At 63.4% G+C, this 20,777-nt stretch overlaps 1 protein-coding gene across 5 annotated transcripts in view; it reads left to right on the forward strand.

Moving 5' to 3' along the window:
• The window catches only part of KIF1A (kinesin family member 1A), an 88,731-nt gene that overhangs the window by 60,181 nt on the left and 7,773 nt on the right, over window positions 1–20,777 (forward strand). For 3 of the 5 annotated variants that reach the window (XM_029225309.1, XM_029225312.1, XM_029225310.1), the window contains 14 exons: window positions 215–353; window positions 549–717; window positions 852–942; window positions 2,289–2,407; window positions 3,376–3,431; window positions 4,873–4,981; window positions 5,232–5,298; window positions 5,396–5,480; window positions 8,102–8,207; window positions 10,592–10,618; window positions 17,294–17,408; window positions 18,362–18,495; window positions 19,500–19,561; window positions 19,881–20,026. In XM_029225309.1, coding sequence (XP_029081142.1) covers window positions 215–353; window positions 549–717; window positions 852–942; window positions 2,289–2,407; window positions 3,376–3,431; window positions 4,873–4,981; window positions 5,232–5,298; window positions 5,396–5,480; window positions 8,102–8,207; window positions 10,592–10,618; window positions 17,294–17,408; window positions 18,362–18,495; window positions 19,500–19,561; window positions 19,881–20,026 — 1,425 coding nt within the window. The remainder of the gene's footprint in view (window positions 1–214; window positions 354–548; window positions 718–851; window positions 943–2,288; window positions 2,408–3,375; window positions 3,432–4,872; window positions 4,982–5,231; window positions 5,299–5,395; window positions 5,481–8,101; window positions 8,208–10,591; window positions 10,619–17,293; window positions 17,409–18,361; window positions 18,496–19,499; window positions 19,562–19,880; window positions 20,027–20,777) is intronic. The other 2 variants (XM_029225311.1, XM_029225313.1) reach the window with 1 other exon arrangement.

Below are 20,777 nucleotides of genomic sequence, written 5' to 3' on the forward strand. Positions count from 1 at the left end.
GAGGGAGCAGAACTTAAGGCCAGAGACCGTTTCCCACCTTCCTTTCCCACTTGGTAGGCTAATATAGGCCGTGACAGCATGGGAGACAGGCCTGGGGAGGTGGGTGCCCGCCCATGGCAGGGTAGGCCTGGAACGAGGCTCCCGGGGTCCTCGACGCGGCTCTAGTGGCCGCACCCAGGCCGGCTCTGTCTGACTGTGTCCCCTGCCCACACAGTTCCAGTCCGAGTCCTGCCCCGTGGTGGGGATGTCCCGCTCGGGGACCTCCCAGGAGGAGCTGCGGATCGTGGAGGGCCAGGGCCAGGGTGCTGACGCGGGGCCCTCGGCCGATGAGGTCAACAACAACACCTGCTCAGGTGGGTCCCCGCGGCTGCTGGGACAGGCTCTGGGACACGGCCCAACCCCGCGAGGGCCTGGAGCTCCTCCTCGCCCCCGCCCCCCGCACCCCCTCCCCGCCTCTTAGCTGGCACAGGCGGTGAGGTCCAGCCCTTGAGCCCGGGCTCTAGCCCCTTCAGGTCCCGCCATGCCCCTCTGCCCTTGGCTCCCAGCAGCAGTGACCCCGGAGGGCCTCCTGGACAGCCCCGAGAAAGCCGCCCTGGACGGGCCCCTGGACGCCGCCCTGGACCACCTCGGCCTGGGCAGCACCTTCACCTTCCGCGTGACCGTCCTGCAGGCGTCCAGCATCTCCGCCGAGTACGCCGACATCTTCTGCCAGTTCAAGTGAGTCTCGTACCGGGGCCGGGCTGTGCGGGTGGGTCTCGGCAAGGTGCGGGGGGCACCTGGTGACCCCCGGGAGGCTGTGGGTCCCCGTGTCCAGGCCCCACACCCGCCAAACTTCTCCTCCCCGTTCACAGCTTCATCCATCGCCATGACGAGGCCTTCTCTACGGAGCCCCTGAAGAACACGGGGAGGGGGCCCCCGCTCGGCTTCTACCACGTCCAGAACGTACGTCCCTAGAGCCCCCTTCTCCCCCGCCATGGTCGGCCCCTCCTGGGGCCCGGGGCTTTGTGCAGCCTCCCCGAGCGAGCTTCATTCTCTCTGACACTGCTTCTCCCTCCTCTGAGCACCAGCCCTGTCCTGGGCACTGGGGGTCTTGGTGGGTTTAAGACTGGGGGTGGGGGCAGATCAGAGCCCCCGAGGGCTCCCTGCAGCGAGCCTTGGGCAGATGTGGACGTGCAGTGTCTGGGGTGCCCGGCGGGGCCACCCTGGCCTGGCGCTGGGGCTGAGGCCAGGGCAGGGCACGCAGAGAGCTGCAGGGTGCCTGGGCAGACGCCCGAGAGGCCAGGAGAGCTCCGGGCAGGGGAGTGTCTCCAAGCCAGGCTCTTGGGAGAGCAGGGACTTGCTGCTGTGAGGCAGGAAAATGGGGCCATGACGGAAACTGTCGGGTGGCGAGGCCTCAGGGGCTTGGCCAGGGAATGCGAGTTTGACCCTGGCTGCCCGGCTGTGGGTGTGTAGCCTAAACAGGCACAGAGGCCTTGCTCAGAAGGGCCTTGTGAGCTATAGCCTGTCCTGACCCTCGGGAAGAGGGGCTCCCATGGTTTCTAAGGCAGGGAAATGCGGCCAGGTCTGAAGGTGTGCTTGGTGGACTCCTTTCCTGGCTGCTCCAGCAGAGCCCCACGCCCTGGGGCTTCAGCAACAAAGACTTAGCAGCTCTCGGCCCTGGAGGCTGGAAGCCCGAGACCCAGGCGGGCAGGGCTGTTCCCTCTGAGGCTGTGATGGAGGATCCGTCCTTGGCTCATAGACGGCCGTCTTCTCCCTGTGTCCTCACGTCACCTCTCCGTCCGTACCTGTGCCCAAATGTCCCCTTCTTACAACGATACCAGTCATGTTGGATTGGGGCCCCGTTCTAACTTGATCACCTCTGTGAAGACCCTGTCTCTAAACATACGTGCGGGGGGCGGTTAGGACTTCAGCCTATGAAGCAGGGGGGGACACAATTCAACCCACAACTCTTGATGAGTGGGCGAGGGCCCGAGAAGGGTCAGACTGGATCACAGAGGCCCCTCCTCCAGCTCTGTGTTCTGAAGGAGCAGCTGAGCCTAGTGGCCCCCAGCCCCATCTGTCCTGCGGAGCGAGCCCTAGGGCTGCTGCCCGGTGGCCTGTCCACTGGGAGTGTGACAGTAGGAGAGGTGGGCTGGACAGACCTAGGCAAGGAGCACTGCCCCCCTCGTGGGCACAGGTCAGCCTGGCTGGGGGTCTCCAATGTGGGCCTGGAGTGCCGAGTCCTTTGTGGGGGCTGAGTGCTCACCTCTGTGCCTCTCCTTCTCCCCCTCGACCACACCTCCCTCCAGATCGCAGTGGAGGTGACCAGGTCCTTCATCGAGTACATCAAGAGCCAGCCCATCGTGTTCGAGGTCTTCGGTCACTACCAGCAGCACCCATTCCCGCCCCTCTGCAAGGACGTGCTCAGGTCAGCGGCTCCGGGTCGGGGGGTCAGGGCCTCTCCACCCCCTGGCCAGCAGGGTCGGCCCGTGCCCCGGACAAGCCTGGTGTGGCGGCTGCAGAGCCGTGCGCCTCCCACCGCCTATCTCCCCGCCTATGGCGGCCGGTTTCCCGGGTCGGCAGGACCCAGAGCGGGTCAGAGATGACCCCTGAGGACTGAGGAGGGGTTTCTTAAAGACCGTCGCTGTCAGAACCTCAGCCTAGGCTGGGCATGGACCGCGTACTGGGGCCGAGAGGAGCCGGGTGCTGGGCTGGAGGAGGCCGGGGTGGCCCACAGGGAGACGGCTTCTGTGGCCCCCCGAGAACTCCGCTGAAGGGTCCCTGAGTCCTCAGCTCCGCAGACTGAATGAGGGCCCTTCGTCTGCTCCCTCGTTGCTGCAACCTGCCGGGGGCTCACTCGATGGGTCGGGCGAGTCCCCTCTGAGGCCACCCCACCCAGAGCGTGGGGGGAATAGCCGACAGGCGTCAGGGGCAGTGGGACACCCTGTTGCCACCTCCATCTCCCCTCTCAGCTGACTTGAGGGACCCAGAGCAAAGCATCTGGGGTGTCGGGGAAAGAGAGGGCCCAGGGAGGAGGTGGTTTCGGGGCATTTGGCCCCAGGAGCCTTGTCGGTCCTTGGGAGTGCCAAAGGGGCCCTGTCCCGGGAGCCCCTGGCCCTTGCCCCGGTTCTCGGGGCCTCGTGGGGCCTCCCAGGTGGGCTCTAGGGTCCTGAGGGGCCCCCCTCTCGCTCCGAGCTGGTGGAGGGCCTGAGACCGGGCCTTCCCCGGGCCCTGTGGGAGGGAGGGAGGGAGGGAGGGAAGGAGGGAGACCCGGGCTTGGCGCCAGCAGCCTGCTAGCCTCCCCGGCCAGCCCCTGCCCTCGGCTGCCCGCTCCACCTTGGGAGCCTGCAGACACCAGTCTCTGGTCACCTCACACTGGTGCTTCTGTCCCCACAGCCCCCTGAGGCCCTCGCGCCGCCATTTCCCGCGGGTCATGCCACTGTCCAAGCCAGGTAGGCGGGGCCCTCCTGGGTGCACGCCTGGGCAAGTGGGTGCCTGTGTAGGCGGCCCCTCCAAGGCCGAGCGCAGTCCTGGTGATGGGTCAGTGCTCTCCCGGCCTCCTGGGGCCACCCTGCCCCTGCTGGGCCTCATGGGGTCCCCATGGCGTAAGGGGCTCACACTGGAGCGGGGGGCACAGAGCGAAGGTACAGGACATCCTTTACCCCTCGGCATGCACAGGGCAGCAGGGCAATGGTGAGGTGGTGCCTGCCCGGAGTCCCATGAGGCTGCCCGGAGCCGACAGTGGGGGGCCAGGGGCTTCAGCGGGGCAGGGACATCTGAGCTGAACCTCGCAGGATGGATGAGGTTTGGGGTGGAAGGCAGACCCGGAAGCTGGTCCACAGGAGGCTGAGGCTGGTGGTGGCCAGGCCAGTGGGGTCCCTGGACGGTCAGCACCCTTGCCTGGCGCCCAGAGCCCCTCCCCGGGAGCAGGTGGGTGGAGCAAGAGCTCTTGAGATCGGTTGGGTTTTAGTTAAAAGGGGTTATAGGGTTTTTTCCTGCCCTCACGACAAGAGCTGAAGTCCAGGGACACAGTCTCTAGAAGGCTGGAGCGTCAGCACGGGGGCGGGCAGTGCAGCCGAGGCCCTCACAGCCCAGGAACCCGCCTTGAGGTCGGGGGGCGTTGTCGCCGGCATGGGTGCCCGAGAGGGGCCGTGCAGGAGGTGCGTCTGCTGCTTCCTGGGCCACGTCCGCGGTGACCCTTGCGTACCCGCCCCCGAGTCCCCGTAAGATGGTGGTCTGCGGACTGAGGGCGCCGCAGGGGGACGCACGCCAGCCCCTCCAGGCCTGCGGACCACTTGTGGACATTATTCTTGGCCTCTCTGTGGGTCTTAGGTTGGCCCCTTGTGTTTCCTGGGCTGTTCAGCCTTCCCTGCAGCCTCCAGGGGGACACCCAGATGCACATTTGTGGGGGAGCGGTGGGGCTCAGGTGGGACTTGATGGAGGAGGGGCTGTGGAGGGCAGTGGGAGCCGAGGGCCGGGGCCCCTTGAGCTGGAGGCAGGTGCTCGGGCTGGTGCGGCGGCTGGGGTGAGGGTGGTGTAGCAGAGGGTCCTGGGCGGGTTGTGTGGCCTCCGAGCAGGCAGGGCTCCTCCGTCCTGCTGCTTCTGTGTGGCTCAAGTACCACCCTCTGCAGAGCCTGTGCCAGGTGCGCGTGGCTGAGCGCTCCTCCCGCGGGGCACAGAGAGGCCCACGGTCATGTCTGTTCCCAGGCCCATCGGTACCCAGAGCGGGGCGTACCCTGGGCCCTGGGGAGGGGTCCGCTGGTGCTTTATCTTGGAGGGCAACGACCTCACTGCTTCTGAGGTGTCCCCTCCCTGGCCTCCCCTCTGAGCGCACCCTCGGCACGTGGCTTCTCAGTTTCCCACCAGTGTGTGCTTCTCCCCCGTCGCCCCCAGTGCCCGCCACCAAGCTCAGCACGCTGACGCGGCCCTGCCCCGGGCCCTGCCACTGCAAGTACGACCTGCTGGTCTACTTCGAGATCTGCGAGCTGGAGGCCAATGGCGAGTAAGTCCCACGGCTGGTGCAGCCCACGCTGGGGATGGGCTGGGGTCCTCTGGAGTTGTGGAGCAGGGAGGGTCCGGGGGCTGGGCCAGGTGGCACGTGGTGGCACTCTGGTCTCCCTGGAGCGGGCCACCCTACCTTTGATCTGTTTTCCTGTTTTCACCCCTTCTGCTCCTGGGGGCCGGGTGTGTGTGCTGTGGGTGGGGGGCAGGGAGGAGGGGCGCGGCCCTCAGCTCTCACATCTCTCTCCCAGTTACATCCCTGCAGTGGTGGACCACCGTGGCGGGATGCCGTGCATGGGGACCTTCCTGCTTCACCAGGTGCGAAGCGCTTGCTGCTCCCACTGGCCTCGAGCGCCCCCCCGCCCCCAGGGACCCCAGGCCATCTGACTGTGTCTTCTCTCCTGGTGCCTCGCAGGGCATCCAGAGACGGATAACCGTGACCCTGCTGCATGAGACAGGCAGCCACATTCACTGGAAGGAAGTGCGAGAGCTGGTCGTGGGTGAGTGGTGCGGGGTGGGGGGGGGGCCTCGGGGGAAGAGCACAGACCACCCCCCTCACCCCGGGCCCTGGCCAGACGCCTGGGTTCTAACCGCGGCTCTGCCCCTGTTGCTGTGTGCCTCAGCCCCTCACCTGAAAAGAAGGGCTTGGCCTCAGGTGATGAGTCCAGGTTTCTATTTAATCACTGTACTAGCTTGCTAGGGCTGCCGTAACAAAGCACCGAAAACTGGCGGCTTAAAACCACAGAAACGTATCCTGTCCCAGTTCTGGAGGCACAAGTCCTGTGATAAAGGTGTCAGCAGGGGCCACGCTGCCTCTGCAACCTCAGGGGAGAATCCTTTCTTGCCTCTTCCAGCTTCTGGTGGTTTGTAGGGAATCCTCGGCTTGTAGACACATCACGCCCGTCCTCCGTCTTCACAGGGCCTAGATACTTAGATGACGGCCCACCTGACTCCAGTGTGATAGCATCTCGACTGATCACGTCTGCCAAGGTCCTATTTCCAAATAAAGTTCTGGGGGTCAGGGCTGCAACACGTCTTTTTGGGGAGACACAGTTCAACTTACAGAGATCACCCAGGAGCTTAGACGCTTTCCTTCTGTAACTTCATGTCCTGAACTCTTTCATCTACTGGAAACATTTCCTTTGCTGATTCTTTGTAAAGAATTTGTCTTCCCAGTTTCCATTCAAGGATAGGGACCACTGTCCATTCCAGCGTGTCGTCAGCATGAAGCTGCCCACGCCACCCTGGCCTGGAGCTGAGGGCCCCGTGGAGGGCCCACCCTGGGGCATTGCTGTGGCTGGTGGGCAACAGCTCCAGGGCAGTGTCCCTGGGGCTTGTAGGGGGGGGTTCTGAGGGTGTAGTAACAGGACTGTGACAAGGGACCCATCGTCCTGCACCCGAAGTGCAGGATTGTGGGCAGGGAGGTTCTGGGGGCTCCAGGACAAACGCTTTTATTTTAGACGTTTCGTATCTATTTTCACACAAATCAGAAAAACAGTAGAACAAGCACACACACCCCCATTTCAGATGTTGTTTAGGGTGAATCTAAAAACTCTGCATCAATTTCAAGAGAAAGATGGAGCAGACACCCAACTCGCTCGCGGATGTACTACACGTGGGTGGGAAATGATGCCGCTGTCACCCCGAGCCTGTTCTGCCCAGAGGGAAGGGTCTACACCACCTACTGATCCAGCTCTGGTCCTGGTGGAACCTCTCCCTGACGCCCCACCCCATCACCCTCATCCCTAGGATAGTGACCAGCACCCCTGTGTCTGCACAGAGGCTGTACCCTCGCTGGCCTTGGGGAGCCAGGCCCTGGTCCCGGGATCCCACCTTTCTCTCTGCTCTCCGGGCCACATCCCATTTGAAAATGCAGACAGGGGTGTTCGCCTATGTGTGTGGTGAGGGGATAAGGGTGCTATTGAAGGGGATTCGGGGAGATGCTGGCAGGAACACCAAGGCCCCCACTCTTGGGCTAAGGGGTTTGGGCTTTGCCGCTCTGGGCTACATCAACCTCGCAGACCTGTGAGTGGACGTCTCGGCCTGACCGGGGCTCCGAGGGCATCAGTTTTGCAGGTGGAGCCCTGGGCAGACTCTGAGCCGACAGAGTCCCTCCGAAGAGCCTCCGCTGAAGCCCACGCCCGGGGGGTGAGGAGGGGTGAGGCTGGCACACGGGCCAGGTCTCTTCCTGCAGCTGAGCTGCCCCAGCAGGGGCCGTGTGGCCCTCCCCTGCCTTAGCCTCCAGCCATGGGGGACACACCCTTCGGGGACACGTGGCTGGAGGCCCACACCTGCCTTCTCCCAGAGCTCAAATGTTGCTAGAGGCTTCCAGGAAGTGGAGCCCCAGCGTGTGGGCTCAGAATTCTGTCCTGGTGCTGGGTCTTATTTCATCTCTGCATGGGGGGCGGGGAGGAGGGGAGAGGCCAGGGATTCCTTTCTGGCTTAACAAAGAAAAGTCAGTATTTGTTTATTCCTCGAGGAAGCAGCAGTGAATTTAAGGATCTCTACAAGGCACGAAATTATTACTGAAACCACCAGGAGGGAGTTCTGACTCATAGCGGTTCTGGCGCCGTTTACAGAGTCACTCCCGCCCCCCACCCAAGTGCGGGCGCCCTAGAGGGCTCTGTTGGAGATGCTTCTTACAGGGGGAGATTTTTGACACACATAGTGTTTCTTTTCTTTCTTTTTTCCTTTTTTTAAGTGTAAAGAGAAAAGGGAACATTTTCTCCTTCTCATCTTGCTAAGATTTCCTTTTCCAGCAGGTAGGAGAGCCTATGAGTTCTAGGCTGAGGGATTGGCATCTATCAGTTGGGGTGGGGGAGATATTGCGAGAGTTATCGATGGCTGAAAGACTAAGAAACTCAGAACTTGGGCTGCAGGGAAAGATGGCAGGACGTCCACTGACAGGTGGCACACATGCAGGTGCAGACCCCGTGTGGGCCTCCCTGTCCCCCACACCCCCGGTGTTGCCTTTTGTCAGGTGCTCTTGTGGCCACGTGGGGAGCCACATGATGTGGCCTCACAGGTGGAAGCTCCGGCCCAGGCAGAGGCGGAGAGCAGGGACCCAGCCCCCCACCTGCCCTCCTGGGCAGTGACACGCGTCCTGTCCCCTTTCCTGTAGGTCGCATCCGAAACACCCCGGAAACCGACGAGTCCTTGATTGACCCCAACATCTTGTCCCTCAACATCCTCTCGTCTGGATACATCTACCCGGCCCAGGACGACCGGTGAGTCCCCTGGGGGCGGCGGCAGGGCTGCTCCCAACTCCCTGGAGGAGGGTCTGCGTCAGAACCCAGGGTGCGTTCTCAGCTCATCCACTTGGCCTCCCTGGCCACAAAGGGCCCAAAGCTTTCCAAGCCCTCCTTTCTGAGCCCTCCAGGAAGGGGCGCAGGGAGGGGTGCCTGTGGCCGCGACTTCCCCCGGCAGGATTGTCTGCGCACCATCCTGTCTCTGGCTCACTCGGTCACCCCACGGAGGGGCCGCGTGGGAGTTGCCGGCGGATGAGCTGGGTCCTGTCCTCGGGAGTTTCGTGGGTGGGTGGGCGGGATGGGGCAGTGGGAGGCATGGGGCGGACAAACAGGTTGGATTTCCCAACCACACCGCTGCGGGCAAGTCTGTACCCTCTGGCAGGAGTGCTGGGGCCGAGGGTCCTGGAGGAGTTCAGGGTTGAGCTGGGTCGGCAGTCTGGCATCCCGGGGTGGAGGTCTGCCCAGCGGCACAGCTTAGCCCACGCTCCTCGTCACTGGGCTGTTCCTTTCCAAGCTCCCAGGTGATGGCCGAGATCTCTGCAACCTGGGCAGTCTGAGCTTGAAGGCATCAGGGTGGGTGGATGTGGCCCCCCCGGCAGCCCCTGACAAAGCAGGCCTGTTGGGGTTTGCCAGGCCGGGCGGGGATGTGAGGCAGAGGCCTGTGGGGGCCAGGCCGGGGCAGGCAGCTCATGACTGAGAGCCGCCCTCCCGGGGGGGGAAGGTCGGAGGGCTTGGCTGTGTCTGAGGTGCTGCTTTCTGGGGCTTCGGGGACACGGGGAGGGTGCTCCCGAGTCCCAAGGGCTCGACCTGGCCCAGGAGGAAGAAGCCGAGAGCTGACCCTGAGCTCGAGCCATGGGCGTCTCCGCGGGCTTCTGCGGCTGTGTTTGCAGGAAAGATGTCTTGAGGGCTGGGTGTGCTCAGAGCAGAGTGCGGGCACCCCACACGTGCAGGGAGAACTGGATCCATAAGGATAAAGAGTCCTGGGACCAGACGGAGCTCGCTTTCTTTATAGACTCCCTGGAGAGTGGGCTGTAGGGAACCATCCCTTGGTGTGGGCAGCTTGGGGGGGTGGGGGCAGAGACTCCGACAGGGGCAGGTGTGGCTCTGGTTCCAGCCCTGCCCCAGAACCTTCCAGAAGAAACTCACCCTGCACTCATGTCCAGAGCGGGGAGGGATTGGGTGAAGAATGCTGGGGGGTGTTCTCACAGGGGCGGGGGACACCATGACAGGCAGGCGGGGCTTACCTCGGGGCAGGGGCCAGTGAGGCACAGTGCGGGGGGGCCTGTCGCCATGAGAACACACCCTGGGGACACGGCAGAGAGGGCCTGGCCCCCCCCCCGCCCGGGCTGCCGGCGGGGACACGGGCCGCTGGGCCCGGGCCGGCGGGGGGGGGGCCCCCGGGGGGGGGGGACCCCGGGGGAGGTGGGGCCCGGGAGGGCTCTGTCTGCCATGCTGAGTGCCGCTTTGGACCTGGAGAATGACCCCAGCATTCCCCTGACCTCTGACCCTTCCTTTGCCTTGGCAATTCCTAGATTCTTGGGGCAAGAAAGGGTGGGGGGGAGAGAAGGGGGCGGGGGTGCCTCTGGGCCTCCCGCCCTACACGGTCTCCCTGCTCTGAGGAGGGAGACTGCGTTTCTGGGTTCCCGTCCTCCGGCCAGCACGGCTGCTGCAGGGCACAGGGGGACCTCGTCCTGGGCTCAGTCCCCAGGCAGCGGAGGGGACAGCTGCTCCTGGCTGGACCTCGGGTCAGTGGGGCTTTGGCTAAAGAGGTTCTCCCTGTTCCTGGAGGCCAGAGGACCCATCGCTGATGGGCTCTGTCCTGTTCCCTGGGGGCTGTGGGCAGTGAGGCCGGCCAGCTCTGGGCCGGTCCGGGCCCTCACGGCTCAAGGACGTCCTTGGGCTGGGGCTGTAGTCCTTGCCCGTAGCTGCTTTGGCCCCTGCTTGGCTTCTGCCCGTGCCGTACGGCCCCAGGACTGCCCCGACCCCAGCCCAGCCTGGAAAATCTCAGGGACGCTCCTCGGGGGGTGGCCCCCGGCAGGAGACATTCTGAGGCTTAGCTGACCAGGCCGGCAGCTCCTCCCAAGGGCCCTCATCTTCCCTGGACGGTGGCTGACGGCCCGGCTGCTCTGTGGGGGACCCGGCAGGCCCTTCTGCCCCCAGAGATGCTGAGGCTCAGAGACCCAGGTCTGCTTGGGCCTCGGAGCCTCAGCTGCCCACCCGCTTTGCCGCGGCCTCAGCCTCCTCCCCGCTCAAAGGCCCCGCGCTTTGCAGCCTCCCCAGCTCAGAGGGGGCCTGTGGCGGCGGATGGCTTCTCTCCGCGCTGCCCCGCCCCTCACTAACCTGTGATTGTTTGTGTTTTGCAGGCAGTTTCTTGATTCGGACATGCCTAGGTACCATTTGCGCCCCTTGGTCTCCTTCCAGCCTCGCCTCCCACCCCTGCAGCCCTGAGATTTCATTTCCGCTTTTTGGATTCCTTCCACACTTGCTCACCTCTCCCTCCCGTCTCTCCCATCTTCTCCTTTCATTTTATTTCCTTTTGTATTTTTCTCTTCCTACTGCTTCCTTCTCCGTCACCCTCCCTTGGCTGAGTCCCTTCTGCCCCCACTCTTGATTTTGGCTGCTTTGGTAGTTTCCTGCCCTCGGTAGACACTGGCTGACTTCCTGCTCCCCTCCCCCCCACCCCACCCCTGAGCCTTGCCCGTCCCTGCACCCCAGCGGGAGCACCCGCATGCAGGCTGGCCGGCCAGGCCCACTCCCCGCAAAGTGAAAGAGAAAAGAGGGAGGGAGGGGGGAGGGGCCGTAGACAGGAGCAGCCCGGCTGAGATCTCCTCGCTCTATGCTTCCCAGGCCTGGGTGCGAGCCCCTTGACTGGCCAGGCGGGTGGCTCCAGCCGTGCTCCTGCCGTGGCCACCGCACACCCTTTTTGGAAGTAGGTGGGTGGGCCCAGGTCCAACCCCCTGAGGCACGGGCTCCTGGGCCGGGGACAGCAGATCCCTCCCGACTCGAGTGAGGCCCTGGCGCGTGGTGACTGGGTGCAGGGTCCTTGAGACCCTGGGGGTGGACAGCCTCACGGTCCCTAATTCAGACTTTGTCCGTGAGACTCTAGTCTGTTCTGAGCGGAGGGTCAAGGCCGTAACTGTCTTGCCAGGCTGGGCAGGATGTGAGGGAGAGGCTTCTGGGGGCCAAGCTGGGGCGGGCAGCTCATGGGTCTCTGTGGATTGTGGCCAGAGCTTGGTGGCCCTGGGGGTCACTGTTTTGAAGGATGAAAGGAGCAGCAGGAAGGCTTCCAGTGCCGATGTTTGAGGCTTTAAGCTGCAGGGAGGGGAACGGGGTGGTGCCTGCCCCTTTATGAGGGGGGAGCCCAAGGACCAGGTTGGGGGCACAACAGGACCTTCGGAGGCTGTGTCCTTGTCAGGTCATGGGTGTGGTGTGTCAGGACAGATGGTCACTGTGAATGTGCCCCGGGCAGTTGTAGCTGAGGCCCCCCTGGGGCAGTGAGCAGACTGTGGTTCCTGTCGGGGTGTGCCCGAGGACGTATGCACCCACTCCAGGAGCAGATCCTTGCCCTCCCTGGGGACACGCAGCTGGGTGCGGCCGAGACCTGGTCAAGGAGAAAACGGCAGTGGACTCTGTACCAGGGGAGGGTCACAGCCCTGCAGAGCCCAGAGCAGGGACCTGCCTCTCGGGCAGCCCGGAGGGCTTGCTGGAGGTGGCAGCTTACCAGCTGGTCCTGGAGATGGAAGTCTGCCGGATCTCAGAAGGCTCTGGGGCGGGATCCCATCGGCTCGGGTTCATCCCTGCAGGGGGCCCGATGTAGGGGCTGTTTCCCTGATGAGTGGAAACTTCCAGGCCCATCAGTACGATCGCATGGGGGTGTGTGGGCATTCTGTTCAAGTTTGCGTTTCCACAACCAGCCCAGCATGATAGAGGGTGTTCAGGCTGGTCCTGGACACCCCCCTACAAATACCTCATGCCTCCAGGAGGGTTCTGGGTAAGATGGAAACATACCCTCGGGCCAGGAGGAGACATGGCACCAGGAAAGGAAGGGGGAGCCCCTCCTTCCCGGCAGGGCCTCCTTCGCCAGCCCCTAGACTTCAGGAGGACCTCACCCCTGCACCTGAGCAGGGGGCCCCAGCCCCCAGTTTCAGAGGTGGGCTTATCGGCCCCCAGTGGACTTGGCCCGAAGAGGAGGCTTAGGGCGCTCAGAGGGGTGAGGGGTCAGCACCCCAAGACTCGGGCTAGTGCCTCCTTCACGGGGCTGTGTTTTGCGGGGCAGGAAACCACTGTGGTGGGTGGTACTGGGGACAAGCAGAGTCCCCAGTACTGGGGACACTGGCAGTGCATGGTGACCCCCACCCATCCCATCTGGAGTGGGGTGGGGACTGGGGGCTGTACCGACTGGGCTGGGGCAGCCTGGCTGTGAATGTGGACAAGTGGCAGAATCTTCTGGAACCTTGGTTTCTTTCCGCCTCAGGATGGGGATTTTATTAGGGCCTGCCTGAGGTTGTGATGTTAAATGAGATGAACATGAAAAGCTCTTAGCAGGGGTCTTGCGTGTGGAACTTTATTAATGTAAGTTGTGTGGTTATTTTCACTACTACCTTGTTAGTATTTAATTTAAAATACTCGTAATTAATTTAAAACACATACCTCCTGAGCAAAAGCCTGGTTTTTTTTTCCTAACCACTCCAATTTTGCCGAAGGAGCCCCACTTAAATACCAGGGACTCACGCCCACCTTGCGGAGACCCCGAGACACGCAAGAGGGGTTGTGACACAGCCTGTGACCCATGAAGAGTTGGGTCAGACCTTCCACGCTGTCCGCACATCTTACCCCAGCTCACGCTCCTGCCCAGGGCTCGGGTTTCCACCTGCCTGGAGCAGAAAGGGTCCTCATGACCCTTTAAAGCACAAAGGTGTTGAGGAGAAGGCTGGGGGACACTGGCAGTGCACGGTGACTCCCACCATCCCACCAGGCGCAGGATCTGATTTCCCCAAACAGGTGGCCCAGGTGCCCCAAAGGCTACTCCAGCCTCCCCGGAAGGGCCCAGTTGTGGGATCTTGTTGAGTTTCCCCTTCTGTCCTGCCATGCTGCGCCATTTATGGGGCCATGACCCTCACTCACTTATTCATTCATCTGTCACATGTGAGCCACGTTCTTTGGGGTGTTAGAAAGGGGGATTAAAGACTAAGACAGGAACAGTCTGTCCCCAGGAAGCTCAAAGCCTGGCCCGGGGGTTCGCTTGTCCCCTCATCCCCTCGATCCTCCATCCCCTGTGTCCCTCTGGTCTAAGAGCTCGCTCTGCGTGGTGGGTGATGCCACTTGGCCGAGCACGTGTGGCATCCAGACACAGCAGAATTCCTGAGGTTCGAGGCCGTTCCTGTGCTCTTAGCCGCGTGGGCACGTCTTGGGATCACGGTCCCCACGGGACAGGAGGGCTGCCCTGGTTGCAGTCCGGGGGCTCAGTCCTGGAAGCCTGCCCATCAGATTACCACCCCCAAGAACCTGGGCCACTCCTGCAAGTGTGACACTCTTTCGAGAAACATAGTTCCCAGAGCATAACGAGTTTCAGGTTGAAACCTCGAGCGTGGGGTTTAATTTCCAGATTCTCGGCAGACCCATTCGCCTTAGGATGCCCGCCATGCCGGCCTGTTGGCGCACGATGGCTGTGACGCATGTCAGAAGTTGTCTAAACGAGCTCTGATGGGCCGTCGGCAGCAGGAGTGGTAGAGGCTCATACAGAATGACCAGGTGCTCGTGTCGAGAGCCCTGAGATTCCATCACCTCCCACCCGGGCAGCCCAGGGCCTCCCGCGGACCCACACATGCTCACAGGCAGGGCCAATACGGGTTCCCGTTCCACCAACCCCGGGGAAAACGAAACAGCTGCAGCCTGTTTGTGGCAGGACAGAAAAGATGTTTACAACATGTGGCATTTTCTTCGTCTACAAAACTTTTTAACTGAGTTTTCAAGTTTTCCCCATGTGGGTCCTCGCTTGTTTGAGCATCACGCTCTCGTCCCAGAGCTAATTTGGGGTGGTTCTGTTTCCGGGGCCTGCTGCCTGACCCCTTTGGCTGGAGGAGAGCCGCCAGACAGGCCTCCTCGTCCAGGAACCCCTCCCTGCCAGGCTTGGAAGGCTCGCTTGGAGTCAGGATGTCAGCCGGAGGCTCCTGGAAGTGGACTGGAGGTGTCTGAGGGGGGGACTTCTCCATGCTGGGTCCCCACTCTGCTGCAGAGGGACTGTGTTGATGGGCATTTTCTGTTCGGCTGGGGGCCCTGCAGGAACCCCCCCGGGGCTCTGCTGTGGGTGCAGGCTGGCCTGCCTGCAGCCCCTTTCTTTACAACGGGGTCCCAGGGCACAGCACGCAGATGGAAGGGCGAAGGACCAGGATCCATGGTGGAGCCTGGCACGGCCTCGCTGGAGGGAGGGACTGGCCACTTTCCCCAGAATGGGCTGGATGCAGAGGGTCCACAGTGTGACGGTGCTGAGCCGACGGTGAAGCTCTGACGCTCTGCCCTTAAGGTGGCCCCGCCCCAGCGTTCCTGCTTCCGTGAGTGCGGGGGCCCCGGAATCTGCATTTCTGATCAGTTCCCGGTGGTGCCGATGCTGCGGGCCCAGGGACCCCAAGTCTGGGCCACACATTCCCCTTGAAAGTGTACCTGGGGGGCTGACTGGACTTCGCTCAGGTAGGGTGAGGGAAGCCACAGGGGAGGGGCGCCCTTCCGGGTGACCTGACCCCAGAGGGTCCGCTGGGGCTGCTCATGAGTTGGGTCCTGGCGTGGTCTCCCCGCAGGCCAGGCACCTCCTGGATGCACCATGGCTCCCTCTCAGCCCGCTGGGTCTTAGTTTCCTGCCATGTGACACCCTGCCCAGGGTGGCTGCTTGGGTCCCATGTCGGTGGGCTGCCGCCCTCCTGCCCTGCTGGGCTGGGCTGGGTCCTCACGCCCCGAGCACTTGCGGTGGGAAGGAAGCCGGCAGCGTCCTGTAGCGACATTTTAGGCAGGTGGACAGAGGTGGCAGCGCTGAGCCAGGCCCTGGGCCAGTGGGAGGCTTTGGGCTGGCCAGCCTGCCAGGGCCGGGGCCTCAGGGTGCGGTTGGGCCTCCTGGGGAGAGGACTTGTAATAACAATAATGCCTTCCAGGCCTGTCCTCAGCTCCTCACCAGCTTACTTAACCCACAGGACGTCTCAATGAGGCGGGGCAGTGACTGCCCGTCATTGGTCCAAGAAGCAGGGCACAGAGATGTCTGCTGTCAGCCCGAGGTCACGTGCTGTGAAGTGGCATTTGGAGCTGGGCTGTCGGGGTCGGGGGTCGGGGGCGCATTTGTTCTGAGCTGCGCTGCAGCGGGCCTCTGGCTCTGTCTGCAGACCTGGGGCATTTGGGGACCCCTGGGACAGAGGGCATCCCTCTGGGTCTGGGTGGCAGCTCCAGGTGTGCCCAGCTGGTCCTGCTGGAGGTGGACCCAAGGCTCTCCCTGTGGACACAGGGAAAGGGGTGTCTGCAGTTCCCCGGGCTGGGGCGTCTGGGCCCCACGAGACGGCAGTCAGCAGCTCCACGGCTGGTGTGGCACAGCCCCGCCTGCTCCGTATCAGTTAGCTGGTACCTGGCCGGGTGACGGTGCTCGTTCTGACATGTGAATTTCTTCTGTGTGTGTACGTGTGTGTCCTGGCTGCCACCGCCTTTAGCGTTTCGTTCGGAAATGACACTAGGTACAGCTCACTTTTCTCTTCCGCGCTCGCTCGGTCTGTCCTCTTCTGACTTTCAATTTCCTTTCTCCTCCGGTGTCTCCCCTCTCTCTCTGCCCATTCTCTGGTTACCCCATTGTCCTCACGTCCTGCCTCTGGAACTTTCTCCTCAGTGACGTGTCCGGCAGTGGCCCTGCCCTGTCCCGTTGCTTCTCCCGCGCCCCTGGACTGCGCCATGGAGAGCGGGGGTGGCCGTGGCGCTGTTCCTGCCCCTCCGCGGCTTCCCTCCTCTTCCCTCTGCATTGCCGGGTGGGCCCGGCTCCTCCGCAGGGGCCGGGCCGTGTCAGGGCGCGTGCTGTGGCGGGCCGCTTGTGGTGATGCGTTTCTCAGCTGTGTCTGTGTGAGGATGCTTGGACGGAAACCGGGTGAGGCTGGGGGCTGCCAGGGCCCACAGAGCGGCCACATTGTGCCTTGAGGCAAAGCCCCAGCTCAGATACGAGGGTCCTCCAAACACGCACCCGGCCTGAGGCAAGAGTTTAGGAGCTCTGCCATCAGATGGTCGAAAACGGAAGCTGTCGTATAACAGAATACTCTGCCCTGGAGGCCACCAAATTGTCTGGGCCCTGGGCCTGCCCTGAGCTGCCCTCAGAGGGGTTTCCTGGCCCCTGGCTCACGCACTGGTCATTACTTTCCGGGTTAGAGACTGGGGACAGGAAGAAACCACCACTGCCTGCTCTGTGCTACGTGGGGCCCTGCCTTTCCACGGGGCCTGGCTGAGGTGGGCGGAGGCCATGCCGTCTGGGAGAGGGGCCACCCCGGTTTTCACCCCCAGCATCCTCCCCCAAGGGCGAGTCGGTTGGTGGAGGAGATGGCCATGGAGAGTGTTGGCAAAGCCGGGTGGGCTCCCTTTGAGTCCAGGGAGAGGCCAGGGTGCCTCCTTACTCAGGCCGAGACTGGGTGGAGTTGGGCACCCCTTCCCATGGTCTCCCCACCACCACCGTCGCCTCTGCCCCCTTTCCCCCTCCTCTCACCCTCCCTCCCCTTTGTCACAGCCCCCTCCCCTTTCCTCTCCTCCCCTCTCCATCCTCTCACTCCTGCCTCAGCTCCAGGGGACCCCTCTCCCCCTCCCCCAGGGTGGAGCTGAGAGGGCTCCGCACTCACCCTGGGGGGCGCCTGAGTCCCCCACCTGGCATGGTCCTGAGTAAGGAGGGCTCCATCCTCCCTGGACACCAACACCTGGGCCTCTGACCTGTGGCCCCAGCGGCTCTCCCTGCGGGTGGCCCACACGTCTGTCTGTCTGTGTCTGTCCGTCTGCATGTCCCCACCCCCACCAAGAGCAAGCCACATCCGACCTTCTACCTTGTCTCTGCTTCCGTCCAGGACCTTTTACCAGTTTGAGGCTGCGTGGGACAGCTCCATGCACAACTCCCTCCTGCTGAACCGGGTCACCCCTTACCGAGAGAAGATCTACATGACCCTCTCTGCTTACGTTGAGGCAAGAAACCTGCCCCCAGGGCACTCCACCAAAATCACCCGTCCCCCAAGCCTGAGCTGCTTGCCAAGGGGCAGTGAGGGTGCTTGTTAGCCCTGGACAAACCCAGTCAACCCTATTCTCTTCTCAGAAGCCTTCTTAAGTCCTTGAATTAAATCTATGTACTTTTAATGGCTGTGCTCGCAGTTAACTAACGCTGCTACCTTTAGTGTATGAGTTTGTCCTTGGGGTTGCAAGATGGCTGCAGCACCGCCAGACATTGCATCTATCTTCCAGGCGGCACAAAAGCAGAAGCCTCGCATTCCCCCTCCCCAGGGTCTCAGGCCGTGACCTCCTTTGAAGCACAGGAGGAGGCTGGGGGCGTGGGCGTTTCTTGCTGTGCACAGTGCTGAGGAATGGGGGCGGGGGCTTGGGGTCGGCAGCCAGTGGGATGGCAGAGACGAAGGCATCCACCCCCCTAGAGCCTAACCACTCCAGCTGTAATATGGGGACCTACCTGCGTGACTGCCCCACGGGATGAGGTTTGCTCAGGCTGAGAAAACACTTGCAGGGCTTTGCCCAGGCAAGGCGCCAGCTTTGTCAGCAGTTATCCCGGAGCTTCAGGAAAACCAAAGAACCGGCTGTTTAAGACAGCACCTCGCTTGCTGTGCAGTCATTTCCTGTGGCGTTTGAGAGTTAAACTCTGGGTGCACAGACAGGGTCTGGTCAGATCCTCACAAACGTTTTGGGGAGTGTGTCACCCCGATTTAATGGTGAGGCAGCTGAGGCCCGTGTCCGGGACACTTGGGGCCCCTGCACGGACACTGGCCCCCAGCAGTGGGTGCCCCGCTGTCTCTCCCGCTTGGCTGTGGTTCGGCACGGAGGCTCTTGTGCCCCGAGGGGGAGATGGCTAGGTGCGGCTGGAGCCGAGCCCCCTGGGGTGTCCTTGGGTACGAGCCCCTCCCTGCCCTCCGCAGATGGAGAACTGCACACAGCCGGCCGTCATCACCAAGGACTTCTGCATGGTCTTCTACTCCCGCGATGCCAAGCTGCCGGCCTCGCGCTCCATCCGTAACCTGTTCGGCAGCGGGAGCCTGCGGGCCTCGGAGAGGTGAGCCTGCAGTGGCGCCCTGGGCGCAGCGAGTACCAGACTGGGCTCTGCACGGAGCAGTATGTCACGTGGTGCACTCCGGGCCGGCTGGCCCATGAGACGGAGGACCTGGCCCGGTCCCGTCGGGCCTCCGGCTCTGGGGTCCATCTCACTCGGACCGTCAGTTGTGGGGACCCCGATGTCATGTTGGGGGGTGTGAGAGAGCCAGGCTCGCCCCACAGGGCACAGTGGGAAGGCCTGAGGTGTCCACTCTGGGGCCTCCCTGGGAGGTGCCGGTGACCTTCCTCCCCAGGGGCCATGCGGATCTGTGCTATTGGGACTGCTCCCCCCACTCTGTGGGAGAAACTGGGTAAACATGGGGCTGGGCGGGAAGGGTGACTCTGGACAGCACTTCCTGAGGACTTGTGCTGAGCCAGTGGAGGCTTGGAGGCTGGGGGCACGTGGGGGAGTCGGACACCAGGACCAGCGTCCCTTCTTGCGCTCTGACCTGCATTCTTGGGGGTAGGGCAGGAATGGCCGAGAACGTCAAGGCAGTGAGAAGGGCCCCTGCGCCAGCAACAGGGACACCAAGGGTGCAGGGTCACCACTGGCCGCCTTCAGTGAGGCTCCCCACGCACTGTCTCGTGGGCTCCTGTGTCCCTGCTGCTCTGGCACAGCCGGGAGGAAGGGGGGGTGGGGGTCCTGGGCTGGCCATGGTCCTGTCATCCAGGAGGTCACCCCGTGAGCGTGAGTCCCTCTCCATGAGCGGGTTAGCGGGGTGCCCTTGGCAGAATCAGTGGTCCCAAGAGAAAGGGGGGCCCAGCGGGAGTCTGGGATGGGGACCATGTACAGGGACTGCATTGCGGGGAACCAAGCACCTCAGCCACCTCGTGCAAGGCCGCTTGGCGTGGGCGGCTGCAGGACTCGTGCCCAGTGTGCGTTTGATGGTGGCGAGAGTCGGTGCCTGGCCGACGCGGGGCCAGGTGGCGACGTTCCTCCTCCCATCCCCCCACCACTCCTGGCAGCAATCGCGTGACGGGCGTGTACGAGCTCAGCCTGTGCCACGTGGCCGACACAGGCAGCCCAGGTAAGCGTCTGCCCTGGGCTCTCTGGTCGGGGGTGGGGTGGGGCACCGTTGGAGGTCAGGGAGCCCTGTCCCCTGGGACCACCTGGGTGACTTCAGCCACGCTGCCATTTGGGGGCCCCTCACCTGGAGACTCGAGTGCTCACCTCGTGCCCCCCGGAGTTGCTGGGGGGCTGGAGGACAGTGAGGGGAGAGAGGAAGGGAGAGGAGGGGCAGCTGAGACCCCGTGGGACACCTGGCTCTGGGGGCCTGGGGTGGGGGTCCGCCTCCCTCCGTGCATAAGCCTGCAGCTAGGGACGCGTCTGACGGGCGTCCGCTCCAGGGATGCAGCGGCGGCGCCGGCGGGTGCTGGACACGTCCGTGGCCTACGTCCGGGGCGAGGAGAACCTGGCGGGCTGGAGGCCGCGGAGCGACAGCCTCATCCTGGACCACCAGTGGGAGCTGGAGAAGCTGAGCCTCCTGCAGGAGGTGAGAGGGCCGAGCCCACCAGGTCCCCACCCCACGCAGGATGGAGCGCGTGGCCCTCGAGCCGCCCGTCACAGGGCTTAGGGCCGCATGACGCCACCGGCTAGGACGGGAGGTTCATTCTTTTTTTTTTTTTTTTTTTATTTTTGGCTGTGTTGGGTCTTCGTTTCTGTGCGAGGGCTTTCTTTAGTTGCGGAAAGCGGGGGCCACTCTTCATCGCGGTACGCGAGCCTCTCACTGTCGCGGCCTCTCTTGTTGCGGAGCACAAGCTCCAGACGCGCAGGCTCAGTAGTTGTGGCTCACGGGCCTAGTTGCTCCGCGGCATGTGGGATCTTCCCAGACCAGGGCTCGAAGCCGTGCCCCCTGCATCGGCAGGCAGATTCTCAGCCACTGCGCCACCAGGGAAGCCCGGGAGGTGCATTCTTGACCCAAGCGCGGACTGTCGGGCACGTAGATGAGACAAGAAAGGAACCGGGAGGGAAGCTAGTGGGCGGGGCAAGGCCCTTCTGTCGCTCGGGCCAGGACGGCCAGTGTCCGGCAGCGGCTCTGACTGCTGACCCAGGGCGCGGGTGGGAAGCGGGCGTCGGGGGCCACGTCCACCCTCTGGGCCCTTCCCGAGTCCACGGCTGCAGCGCGCACGGCCCCCCGGAACGCGGCTGCGGGAACACAGTGTCCGTCCCGTCGGCTCACGGCAGGCGCACGGGCAGGTCTGTTGGCGCCACGTCACATGCCACAGCCCGGCAGGGCGGCCGGC

The sequence above is a fragment of the Monodon monoceros genome, unplaced genomic scaffold (genome assembly GCF_005190385.1).
Source record: "Monodon monoceros isolate NGI ecotype Baffin Bay Population unplaced genomic scaffold, NGI_Narwhal_1 Super_Scaffold_16, whole genome shotgun sequence".
Classification (NCBI taxonomy): domain Eukaryota; kingdom Metazoa; phylum Chordata; class Mammalia; order Artiodactyla; family Monodontidae; genus Monodon; species Monodon monoceros.